This window comes from Lissotriton helveticus, chromosome 3_1 (genome assembly GCF_964261635.1).
Source record: "Lissotriton helveticus chromosome 3_1, aLisHel1.1, whole genome shotgun sequence".
Lineage (NCBI taxonomy): Eukaryota > Metazoa > Chordata > Amphibia > Caudata > Salamandridae > Lissotriton > Lissotriton helveticus.
Window position 1 is genome coordinate 349504343 of NC_136061.1, and position 12950 is coordinate 349517292.

At 41.3% G+C, this 12950-nt stretch overlaps 1 protein-coding gene across 1 annotated transcript in view; it reads right to left on the reverse strand.

The window, feature by feature from the left end:
* GOSR1 (golgi SNAP receptor complex member 1) overlaps positions 1-1873 on the reverse strand; it is a 468207-nt gene extending 466334 nt beyond the window's left edge. The window contains exon 1 of the mRNA XM_078680012.1: positions 1741-1873. Coding sequence (XP_078536138.1) covers positions 1741-1771 — 31 coding nt within the window. The 5' untranslated portion in view covers positions 1772-1873. The remainder of the gene's footprint in view (positions 1-1740) is intronic.
* Positions 1874-12950: the final 11077 nt, after the last annotated feature.

The window sequence follows — 12950 nt, forward strand, 5'->3', positions numbered from 1 at the left end:
ATCCAGGAGCTTTATCCTTTACTCCTTTTCAGTTCAACTAGTCCTAATGACAAATCATGATAAAGGCTAACTGTGGACCTCAAGAACAACACCACGCAACAAACCACAGCACACTAATGGAGTAACATTCCACTCATTCATTAATGCGCTTCGGCAACTCATAATGGGTGTGAATTGCCATTTAATACAATATTTGCTGGGATGTACGTCCAAAGCTAATTATGACTTTACATAGCAAAACTGGTTGTGGCACATGATACTTAACACAATGACTTATCAGAGAACTACGAAAACTCCTACAAATTAAAGTAATGTCTTGGACCTGGAAGGATGTAAGTTTACGACAAGTATGTCCAATATAGATGTCTGCAACAGGTGCACAGCCCTCTGAAATATGTCCCCTGGTTACAACTAGTGACTTGCAAGCCAATACAACAATATCTGCAGGAATCACCCGAACCCACTTTGCGACCTTACTAAGATAAGAACCAGGGACCTGCAGGTATATTATTTGCAATGATGTGCAAAAGCAGCATCAATATCGCAATTAAACAAAACACTGTTGTAACGAGTGGTACAAAGAAAATAAGTGCAATGTGTTCATGCGCTTACATTTATTTACTCTGAATAATAATGCTTGCTGCAAAGGGGCATGTCTCCTTCACATGAGAAAGGCTTAAAGAGGTTCATTGGAAGTTGCAGATTAGTCGTGTGGCTCCCTACGCAGTGGAGCGCGTCTGGTGCTCTTTGCTGAAGAGCTATGGGCAGGGTGGAAGGGAGTTTGATGGCTTCCAAAGCTTAGGCAAGAGTGGCTTTGGGGGACAGAGGAGGGCATTTAAAGAGCTCTGATGGTATGTTAAGGCACAAAGTCCAAATGAGAGGTCTCGCATGACTGCTATGTGGATTTTTGTGGAGAGAATGTGGGGACAATCTAAAGAGGTTTTCAGGGTTTTGTGATTAGCTCTAAAGCCAGCAAAGACATCTGTGGGGTTCTGGAGAATGGTGGGGCAGAGGGAATGGTCTGTGAGGGCTAGTTGCGTGAACATGAAGGCCAAATGACCAACTAACATTATCTAGTCTAGGTGGCAGGGAGAGGAGCTGGACCTTCAGATGAACTATATGGGACAACATAGGGGTTCTTGGGAATCTCAGAGGCGCCAACCACTCTTCAGATGAACCACTGAATGGTTCCCCGTCCCCTTAACTTATTTTACTTTCATGGGAATACTCCCTACGTCACTTATTTAACAAATATCTTCAAGGGTTAATTCGCTCCTTCTCTTTCTGCCTCTTCCTCCCAGAGTTGAGCGGAACTACTTTTAACACACCATCTGCTAGATTATCTAACACCCCCCCCCCCCCCGCATACCTGTCAACTAACCCGCATTTGGCATACTTCTAGTCAGATGTCTGCCAAACAAAAATACTCTACAGACATTGAGTCAAACGCTTATCAAACCCACATCACAATTCTAAAAGCGTTAATTCGCAATTCATTTTAATGGTATTCCCCACTAAATATCTGACTTCACCAGCAGTTTTGACTGAAGAGTTTGGCAGGTGTGTTTCCTGTTTACATTTTTCCAGACATTGTATCCCACTCCCATGCCCTTAGAGTCTTTTTATTTATCTGTAGGTCTCCACTAACTCCTACTCAGCAAACAATTTCTATCCTGGTATCCCTTCAATATCCCTCGTCTGTCAAACGTCTGACACCCTTTCCCTACGCTGCCACCTCACCTTCCCAATAGTTGCTGCTTCCTGCCGCCATCTTTGTTGTCCAGCGTCACCGGAGCCAAGTCCGGGAATAGAGAAGGAAGCAGCGAATAGAGCGTCTTCGACCGGTAACTCCAACAGGGCACTGACCATGGGCATAAACAAAGGACCACTCTGACAGAGGTCCAATACGCCGGCGTGGCGGCCATCAACAATTGGGTTATTCTGTATTCTGTAAAATTGCAGGTCCGTTTGTCAGTTTTGTTGGAGAAGCAGGCATATATTTAAATGCAACTGTATAGAAAGTTTGCCGGTTAGAAAGACTGAACAATAACATTATTGCTCAGTCTTCCAGAGAGTAAAATTCTGCTCTATGAGAAATCGCAGTTTCTTTAGGCTCGCGATGCAATGAATACGGTAGCTTCCCAATAGAAGATGGCCACCGAAGAACAGGCACCAATTAATGAAGTGTTCTCGATGTTGTTAAAGGTAAACGGTTTTGAAATTTCTGAGGTTTTATCGGCTGTGGTTGCTACTGTAGGGGTGAGGAAGAAAATACCAGCTCTATGCAAAATATTTTTTTGCTATTTTTCTTCAAGGAAAACGCAGAGCATCACAGGGTCTGTCTATGATTTTTTGGAACCCTTGATTGGCTGAAACGGAATATGTGAGCACACATGCCAGCATACCCGATTCAGGCAGGAGCGTCCCGATTTTTGAAGCACTTGTGCCATTTCCATGGTCACAGTGTAGTTATGAGAGACATTAAACTGCAAAATGTATGTATGATACTTCTTTGAGTGGCACTTTTTCGCGAGTAAAACGAAGCAAGACATCATATGAAAGCGATTAAAATCAGAAATTACACACTTTTGAGCAATAAAATGCTATGAAAAGTTATTGATGCAATTAGAAACGAAAACCCCCAAAAATGTAATGTCACTAACATACTGTAGTGTGACATAGTAGAGAACACAAGGTGAATGTCACAAGAATGTAGTTTAATAAAGTAAAAGGACCCGCAGGGAGCGGAACAGATTAAACAAGCAATTAAGGGCGCCAGCTGTTAAGTGGTTGACAATGACAGCTGACGTCATATAAATAGTCAATGAACATTCCATGATCTGTCATAGGATGCCAGATCATGGAGATAGAAAATGCACTAATGTTATTACAATTGGAATACAATGCAGGAAGTACAACATCTCCCTTTTTCCCATGTGAATAACGACCTTTATATATTGAGAATCACTCCATTACATAGTCTTTGAATCTTCCAGGAAGATTTATGACTCTTCCCCCTCTAGAATAATTTTCTTCTACAGTTGTCTGAACAGAACCATGAGCAGGCTCACTATATACATCAGTTTCAACATTTCCAGTACACATGTTATCGCCACCATGTATTGTAACAGAGTCATCTTCATCCATAGAGGTTCTTCTTGAATTTACTATAAACTCTGAAGAATCTCTGTAACTGTCGTTGATATGTTCTGTCATAGAATTATTTTGCATGTCATCCCATTCAAGAACACTATCATCGACGCTACTTTCATGGTTTTCCTCACCTCTCATTATAATGCACTCTTGTCCTGGTTTAAGTTTCACCACATGGTCTTTACTTCGCCATCCTTCTCCTTCCACTAAAACTGCACCATTAGTAGCTTTGTCTACTCTCTTGGGTTTACTATACTTGGACTCTCCCTTACTCACCATACCTGGTCTTTTCACTAAAACCCAATCCCCAGTTTTTATACTTTTCACCTTCGCCCTATTAACCATGTCGGCATATGCATTTGTAGACCTTTGTTTTCTTTCAATGTTTTCTCTCACACCTAACTCCTCATCATTTATCACTTTAGATTCAGTTGCAACACTGCTCCATCCGCCAATCTTAGGCGTCAATATATTGTTACACGATCTCCCTCTCATCAGAAAGAAAGGAGTGTGTTTGGTGGCATCTTTCGGAGTATTATTGTAGGTATTGACCTTCATTCTTATGAATTCTTTCACATCCATTTTGTTGGCGATTGCCATTTGAATTCCCTCTTTAAAGAACCTGTTCAGTCTCTCAACCAAGCCATTACTCTTGGGGCTATACAAAGGAGTTTTCTCTTGAGCAATGCCTGACACTTTAAGAAAATCTGTCATTGTACTTGAAATTAATTGCGAACCATTGTCTGACACCAGAATCTTTGGTTGTCCTTCCCTATCAAAAATTTTCTTTAAAAAATTTATGACAATGTCAGTTGTGACAGTGTGCACGAATTTGTAACAAACCCATTTGGAATAGTAATCCGTCAACACAATCAGGTACTTACTGACATTTGGCAGTACATGAAAAGGTCCGGCAAAATCGATTGCGACTTTAGCCCACGGACCATTGGGAATAACCACCTCCTGCAACACATTTTTCTCCATTCTCCAGTGCTTATCAGACTTCAAACACTGTTCACACTTGTCCACATAGCTCCTTATCTCATTGTCTACCCCAGGCCACCAGTAATGCAATCTGAGAATGTTTCTGGTGGCAGTGACGCCAGGATGCCCATTGTGAGCAAGACTTATGATTTTTTGTCGAAGTTCATAAGGCGGCACAAAGACTTCGCCTCTTTTCAAATAACCACTTTCCATCGTCAACTCATCACTCACTTGTTGGTAGCTCCTTAGTTCACTAGGTAAGTTCCTAATGGGAGGCCAAGCACTGCGCACATACTCTTGCACCTTGGTTAAAATCGTGTCCTTAGCTAATTTTTCCTGCCAATCCTCCTCCGATATGGATCCTTGACACATGATAGTAGCATCTATCAGAGCTACCACACACTCGGTATCATCCATTGACTCTTCCTTTAAATTTTGAATTGGCAATCGTGACAAACAATCAGCTCTGCAGTTTTTTCCTCCTTTGATGTGTTCAATCACATAATTGAACTCCTGTAATTTAGACATCAATCTCAGTAGTCTTGAGCTAGCATTTCCGTTGCCACGTCCCGTTCCATTCAGCATATAAACTAGAGGTTTATGGTCCGTCACAAGAGTGAAACTTTTACCCCATAGATAGTCTTTGAGCTTGTGCACAGCCCATACGCATGCCAAAGTCTCACGCTCAATGGTACTATAGTTTTTTTCCGTTTCATTCAGTCTCCTTGAAATAAAAGCAATAGTATTTTCCTCATTTCCAGATCTTTGACAAAATACAGCACCGATCCCTTCATTACTAGCATCTACAGTCACTATATTCATTAATTGTGGATCATAGGGTTTCAGTGCAGGTGCAGTAGCTATTTCCTCCTTCACTCTTTTGAAAGCTACTTCCTGCTCAGTCGACCATTTGAACACAGCATTTTTTCTCAAAAGCATCCTGAGTGGTTCAACTTTTTCAGAATAGTTCTGCAAAAACCTGGAATAATATTCACTGAGTCCCAGAAAACTTTTAAGAGCATCTTTATTGCTTGGTTCCGGAGCATCCCTTATGGCCTGAACAAGGTCATCCTTAGGATGAATTCCGTCTGCAGACAACACATGCCCCAAGTATTCAATTTCACTTGTCAGGAATTTACATTTGTCTTTTGACACAGTCATGCCTCTCTTTTTAAGGACACCCAAAACCTTGTCGATTAGTTGCAAATGCTCCTTTTCAGTTCCCGAATGCAAAAGAATATCGTCCTGAAAGGCTTCAACACCTTTCATTCCACCAAACAGCAAGTCCATAAGTTTTTGAAACACTCCTGAAGAGGATGCTAACCCAAAAGGTAACCTCACATACCTGAAAGCTCCGTAGGGTGTAATAAAAGTAGTCAGCTCCTTAGACTTCTCAGATAGACAAACCTGATGGTAGGCAGCTCTTAAGTCAATTAATGAAAAAAATTTGGAACCGGACACCGATTGGAGGATGTCCTGAATCTTAGGTAGTGGGTGACAATTCACTAAAATGTTCCTATTTAAAGATCTCAGGTCCACACACAACCTGATGTCTCCCGTTTTCCTCTTCTTGGAAACGACAATTGCAGAAATCCATTCGGATTCTTCCGCTTCTTCAATCACACCTTCCTTGGTCAGTTTCTCTAGAACATCTTTAAGCTCCTTTTTGATTGACAAAGGTACAGTTCTCACCTTATGTTTGCATGGCATGGCACCCTCTTTCAATTTTATATCATGAGTAAAACCTTTGACACACCCAATACTGTTTTTGAATACATCAACATGTTTACCCAAAATGCTTTTCAAATCAGAATAATCACTCTCAACAGTTATATTATCAACCCAATCATCTCTTAAAATAACTGGATCCTTGGCTCCTGGTATTAATATGACACCTAACTGGGCTAGATCTCTCCACCCTACCAATATCCTCCCCTTTTCAGCTACATATATTTTGGTATCAATGGACCTACCCCTGAAAGTCACTGTGTCATTGAAGTAACCTAGCATGTTAATCTCCTTCTCACCAAACGCCTTGGGGTTAATATCAGAATCAGTGAGTGGTACATTTTTCCATTTCTCCTCATATAGAACATCAGAAATTGTTGTTATAGGTGCACCTGAGTCAGCAGTAAACTTGAGCTCAACATTTCCTATTTTAACATCCCCAATGGGACCTACAATTTTACCATCTATCATTTCAACATAAAGAATGATATTCGAACACATTTCCTCATCAAAACTTCCCACCATGTTAATATTCATGTTGTTACCAAATGACTTGGACTTACATAAAGTAGAATAATGGCCATATTTTTTGCATTTTACGCATTTCTTTCCAATAGCGGGACAATTTTTGTAATCCGCTAGATGATCATTGGATCCACATCTAAAACAACTCATATGCTTACCTCCTAATTTCTTATCCCACACATTCTTTCCAAAAGTCTTACCATCACTTTTCTTTTTGTCCTGTAAATAAAATACATTAGTGTTATTCCCAGCATGAGATAATTCTCTTGTAGATACAAGTGACCTTTCTATACCCCTAGCAATATCTAAAACTTCCTGCAACGTAGGTCTTTTGCAAGCCAGCAACCTTTCCTGGACTTTCTTTGAGAAACAATAGAAAACGATCTGATCTCTAATGTAAATATCAGTCATTTCATCATATTCACATTCAACAGCAAGTATCCTCAGACAAGCTGTATACTCATCAACAGTTTCCCCTTCCTGTTGCTTCCTTAAAGCAAACCTATGTCTCGCCACCATTATATTATTTTCCTCATCGAATTGTTTTTCAAGTCTTTTTAAGGCTTCATCATATTCATTCATGGGTATAAAAACTCCAGGTGGGTTTTCAAATTCAGGCAGACTGTCGAAAACGTCCTGTCCAGCCTTTCCCAATAGGCCAAACAATAAGGAACATTTCCTCTCTGCGTCAAAAGCTTTCCCATCAATGGATATTATATAGTTTTCAAAAGCCCTTTTCCATTTCTTCCACTTCATAGTGGGTTTGCCAGGCTCTTCTAAGAAACGGGGTGGTGCACAAATATTGTTGCTCTCAGCCATGTTTCCTTGTGTAAATATTGCCAATGAAAATATTTGTATCCTCAAAAAATTAATAATCACAACAGTACTTGTTCCAAAATATTTAATTGCTCAGATTAAGAAAAGAATATAATCTGTTTGAATTATCACTTCACCAGAGTTAATTTCACTCCAAACTTGAATAAAATAACATCAAAGTCAGTGCTCTGTAAGAGTTTCCAATAACTCCCGATGTTTTTAGTAAGAAGCAATTTCAAAATGGCCACACGCTGCCATGTAATATGACGATTTGCTTGAGAGAACCAATCAAAACTGACGAAGTGCCTCCCAGAATGCCTCACGCGTCATAGCTGAGGAGATTGTTAAACTCAAGTGAACGCCTGCTTCTGACTGGACTGTGCGTCAGCAAGTAAGTTCACTTTTCATCACATAACGCCGATTGTTTACTCTGCGCTCGCTTCAGCTTCGTCAATTACACTCTCAAACACAAGCTTGACTTGTTTAGAATGATCACACACAGCCGCGATGACTCCGAATGCAGTTCAAGTTAAGTTCAATGAGCGCTCGCTCAAATCTTGACTCACGCCGTTAAATCCTTCAATTGAAATAGTTAATGAAGCGCTTCCAGCGACACCACATGCGCGTGGCTAAACTCACACTGAGAAGTATACAGCAAGTCCGCTTTACCTCATTTACGTCATGACAGGTTTCATCAATCAAACCTGGTCCGACAGGAATTTTCAAAAAAATACCCGCAGGTCCTTTAAACGATCTCCCGTCCTCGTCGCCAATTGTAGTGTGACATAGTAGAGAACACAAGGTGAATGTCACAAGAATGTAGTTTAATAAAGTAAAAGGACCCGCAGGGAGCGGAACAGATTAAACAAGCAATTAAGGGCGCCAGCTGTTAAGTGGTTGACAATGACAGCTGACGTCATATAAATAGTCAATGAACATTCCATGATCTGTCATAGGATGCCAGATCATGGAGATAGAAAATGCACTAATGTTATTACAATTGGAATACAATGCAGGAAGTACAACACATACTTTGCATAAAAGAGTAAATCTGTTTGCACATTTTGCGGCAGACTGTCTTTTTAAGCTTTATTTCTGTCCTAGGCCATAAAAGTCAAGGATCATAAAGAAAACTTCAGTACATGAGCCTACTAAGAGCGCAATTATTAGCAAAGCACAATGTTTTATTTTTTTTAAAGGGAGATAAGAAAATTATTTGGCTCAACAGCAGGACAAACACCTTGAATTTTAAAACCATAATATAAATAGTAATAAAAAACACAAAAGAGAAGATTTCTCATTTTTTTAAATTACAGATAAAATTAGCACATGTACTGTAATTAAAACGCTCTACATACTCGGCTTTCAGTCACAAGCTGGGACCTTGTAGTACTATCAATATACAAGTCAGATAACACCCCCTGTGCCAACCAGGATACATTACAATTTCACTCCCTGTTACACACACATATGCAGTGATGACATTATCTAATCAGGTTTCATAATGTAAAACTTTCAAAACACTCTTCTCCAAAAGTGAAAACGCTCCCACTAACTTGCACAGTATGCTCACAACCTACATGATTTTACACTGTTTTGGACTCTACAGTTTAGCTGCTTGCAGTAACATGGACAAATGATGACATTCATTGCTGTTTCTGAACAGCTGGTGTAAAATTGCCAGGCATTGTAACTTGGCTACATATTTTTTTTTTTATCACAACATAGACATCAAACTCCATTCCTCATTGTGTACTCTCTACCCCCAAATTCCACCTACCTGACGCCTTCCACCAACACTCTGTACTCTCTAGTCCCAGGGACTCCTCCATCCACTACATATATAAACACAGGTCTCCAGTTGACTGCTATTTTTGCCCATTTGCTATCTGACCTGCTCCTGACCTGAACGCTGGGGGAAAATACTTCCTTCAGCTTGCTAAACTTCCATGCTGGTGACGGACGCCAGAGCGCCATAAACACGGAAGAGGCGTCCCACAGCGCTAGTCATGTCCGGGCATGGCCCGGCCGTAGACCAGGCCAAGAGCGGGTCCTTCTGCACCCGGACAAGGCTGGACTGGGCTACGTTTCTTTCTTCCTTCATCTGGAGAGCCTGCGACTGCTGGGTGAGTGGCCAGTCCCCTTTGGATATTTTTCTCTACTACTCATTCCTGCTCTATGCGAGTAGGACTCATCTGAGTGGTTATGTGGTTTGGTGATGCACATGCATTACTATTTAGAATATAATTAAGCCACTTGGCTATTTTTGTAGAGATCCTTCAGCCCTGATGAATGCCACAGACCAGATAGGCTAAATATTGAGGGCAGAAACATGTTGGTGATCGGCAGACGGATTTGAGCCATTGCTTTCTTTCTACCCGCTGAGCTGAGGGTTTTTTATACATACCCAGATTCCTCACGAATAAAGGTGATAACCGAGGAGCTTTGAGAAATTTTTATATTGTCTGGATCCCGCCTTGACCAGTAAGTTTAATGTAAGAACTCGATCCTATTAACAAGTCTTCGCGGAAGTTTTGTCCTCCCTGGTAGCACCATCTTACCGGGGTGGGGAGGGGATGTCGATGATGAAGCATGACACTGTTATGTGTGTGAGACATCCTCTTCCATTAAGGATGGCCTTCCCATTTTAATCTGACTCTCGCTGAGCCTAGCAATAACGGATTACCTTCCTGGTAATTTAGGCTTTGGTCGTCTGCATGCATCTGTGATCTTCATTTTAGGCACCCTACTTGTTTGTGATATAACAGTTGTTTATGGGAGGGATGTATGGGTACATTGTCCTCCTCCTCTCTACTTTGTGATATTAGTGGTAGTCTCTCTCTGCCAGTTGTACACCTAAATTCAGCTTTTGACCCCTAGTTCTGAGGGATCTACTCTGGTCAGTATTGGCTGACGTGGGGTTTTCCCCTTATCTGCACCATGTCATCAAGAGGTTGCACGAGAAGAACACTGCACAGGTTCACAGCGGTAAACTAGGGGAGCCTTCCGAACCCTTTGCAGTTGACAGGGGCATGCGGCTGTTGTGAATGTATCTAGGACCCTATTTTAATATTCCTGATTCATGCCCTTGTGTGGTTATAACAAAACATATCCTTATAAAGGCATAAGAATCATATCCATATTTAGTCATAGCCAATGCAGTCCAAATACGGCAAGGCTACTCCCATAGACTCCTAGAAAGCAAACGCGTTCTTTAAACAAACTAACCCTCCAGCAGCCCGGGAAATCCCCCTGCTTTTGTTTTGATTTGCACAAGAACTCCTGGAGTCTAGAAAGAACTGTAAGTTCTTAGCGACGTCTTATGTCCAACCTTACGTCAAACTCGGCACCTTTCAGGTATAAATATACCAACGTTGCCTTAAGCAAACACACGGTGGTTTGGAGCAGAGCGGCTATCTACTTGCCCGACGCCCAGCTGATGCGAGTCCAGAAGGAAGCCGACCCTCCCATTTGACGCACTGAGAGAGACGCTGTCTTTTCTGCTGCCGAGAAATTCCAGCTCCGGTGTTTCCAGTCACCCTTGCGGGTTGCTGGGAGATCGAGTCCTGAGAGAGAGAAAGATACGAGACCTCCTTCATTCTATAAACCAAGGTACGGAGCTGATTAAAACCTTAAGAGAATTCTTGATTCAGATTCTTGGCAAAAACTAACTTAACTTAAACTGCAGCTCACTTACTCCTTCCCACGTACTAGGCTTAGGTTAGGTACACCGGGGTAGGCGTATCTTAGAAGCACCAGTTGAGTACGTTTAGCCAATGATTTTATGTATGTATATATTTTATCCGTTTTAAAGTATCATATGGCTCAGAAACCATATAAATGCTTTTACAGTATTATTTCATAATACTCCTTTTACTGTACGCACTTTACTTCATGATAAGTATTGCATTTGTGGCAATTCACTTCTCTTGCACGAGAAAGAGGACTGCTCAATAAATAACACCTTTTATTGAAAACGCCCGTCTCTCTATTTCTCTGCACTCCTGGTGAAACTAAGTATGCACGATTGACTGAGTGAAATAGCTGACTCTGGAGATATACTCCTTATTCTGGGGGGAGCAAAGTTGTCATGTTTATGCGGTTGTCAGAAACTAATCCCTTCTTGTCTAATCAGGAAAGTTAACTCCTTCCTGTTCATTCGAGAAAGTTTCTAGTGACCTCAGAGCTAGCTGGCATTCATAATTAAGTCTAACATATTCAGTAGAGACCTAGTCGACCTCAGTCCTACGTCTAAACTATCGTTTATGTTATTCCAATGCGCAGAGCCTATTGGGAATATAGGAACTACACTACATGGCGCCCAACATTTGGTAAGGAGATAATCTAACGTAAGACACTAGAGTAACTCAGTCGTGCTTTTCACACAGATCCCTTTTTCCCGTAAAAACTCCAATAGACGTCTGGAGTGGGTAAAAGGTTAATATCCGCCGGAACTTAGTAGGAAGAGATTCCTATGTATTAGTTTTTGGTATAGTCAACGTTGAAGGATACAGTGTTCCAAAATATTGTGCACCTAGGGCCCGATGTAGGTAATTTCGATTTACCTACTCTTAAATACCGAATCATACCGATTCGGTATTTAAGAATAGGTAAATATGAAGTAGGCAGATGTAGGTAAATTTTCTTTTTAAAAATACCGAATCTGTATGATTCGGTATTTACTGATTCGGTAAATACAGAATCAGTATTTGCCATTGATTCCTATGGGCCTTGAAGCCCATAGGAATCAATGGCAAATACCGATTCGGTAATTACCGATTCGGTAAATACTGAATCCTGGCAGGGGAAACGGGGTGTCACTTCGACACCCTGTAGCACCCCAATGTCAGGCTTGTGTGCCATGTGGCACACAGACATGCCCTAAGGGCATGTCTGTGTGTCACATGGCATAGGTGTACATGCACAGATGTGCATGTACACCTGAATTCGTTATTTACCATGCAATAGTATTACATGGTAAATAACGAATTCTGAGGGGCCTGTGGCACTGTTTAAAGCGCCATCTGCATTTACAGATTCTGTATTTTTACCGAGTCTGTATTTACCAATTCGGTAATTTTACCGATTCGGTAAATACAGATTCAGTAAAAATACCGATTCTGTAAATACATGCCCCCTACATTGGAAAAGGCATTTACCGGTCGGTAACGGCCGAATTCGGCCGTTACCGACCGGTAAATGCCTACCTACGTCGGGCCCTTAATCTTGTTTCCTTGAAACTTGCTCTGCAACAAAAAACTTTCTGTCAGTAGAATGCCGGAAGGTGATGAAGAAAGAGATGCTTTGGCAACTCAACTCCTAGCGGAAGACACAAGTCTCCGAGAAGAAGACCAGAATGCTATACTCATTCCGGTAAATGTAAGAAGAACAATAACTCTTAAACCTTTAGAAAATGGACTATCATCAAAAGGTGGTACAGTCATATTTGTGGTAGAGGCCCATGAATATCGGCAGACACAGGTATTCTATTCATGGATACATTTTCCAGCAGCAAACGCTGTGACACAAGATTTCCACTATTACAAAATAGAGGAATCTCCAGAGGAATACGCCCCGTTCAAGGACGTTGAAATTCCACTAACATACCAAGAGCACCTGCTCTGGTTTAATGGCGCCCTAAAACATCAAAATCACATCACCAGGCTCGGTCCACTAGGTAGACCAGGAGCCACATGGCCGGTTCTAGCCAGCTACACACCACATTCCGACATAGGAAAAATGTC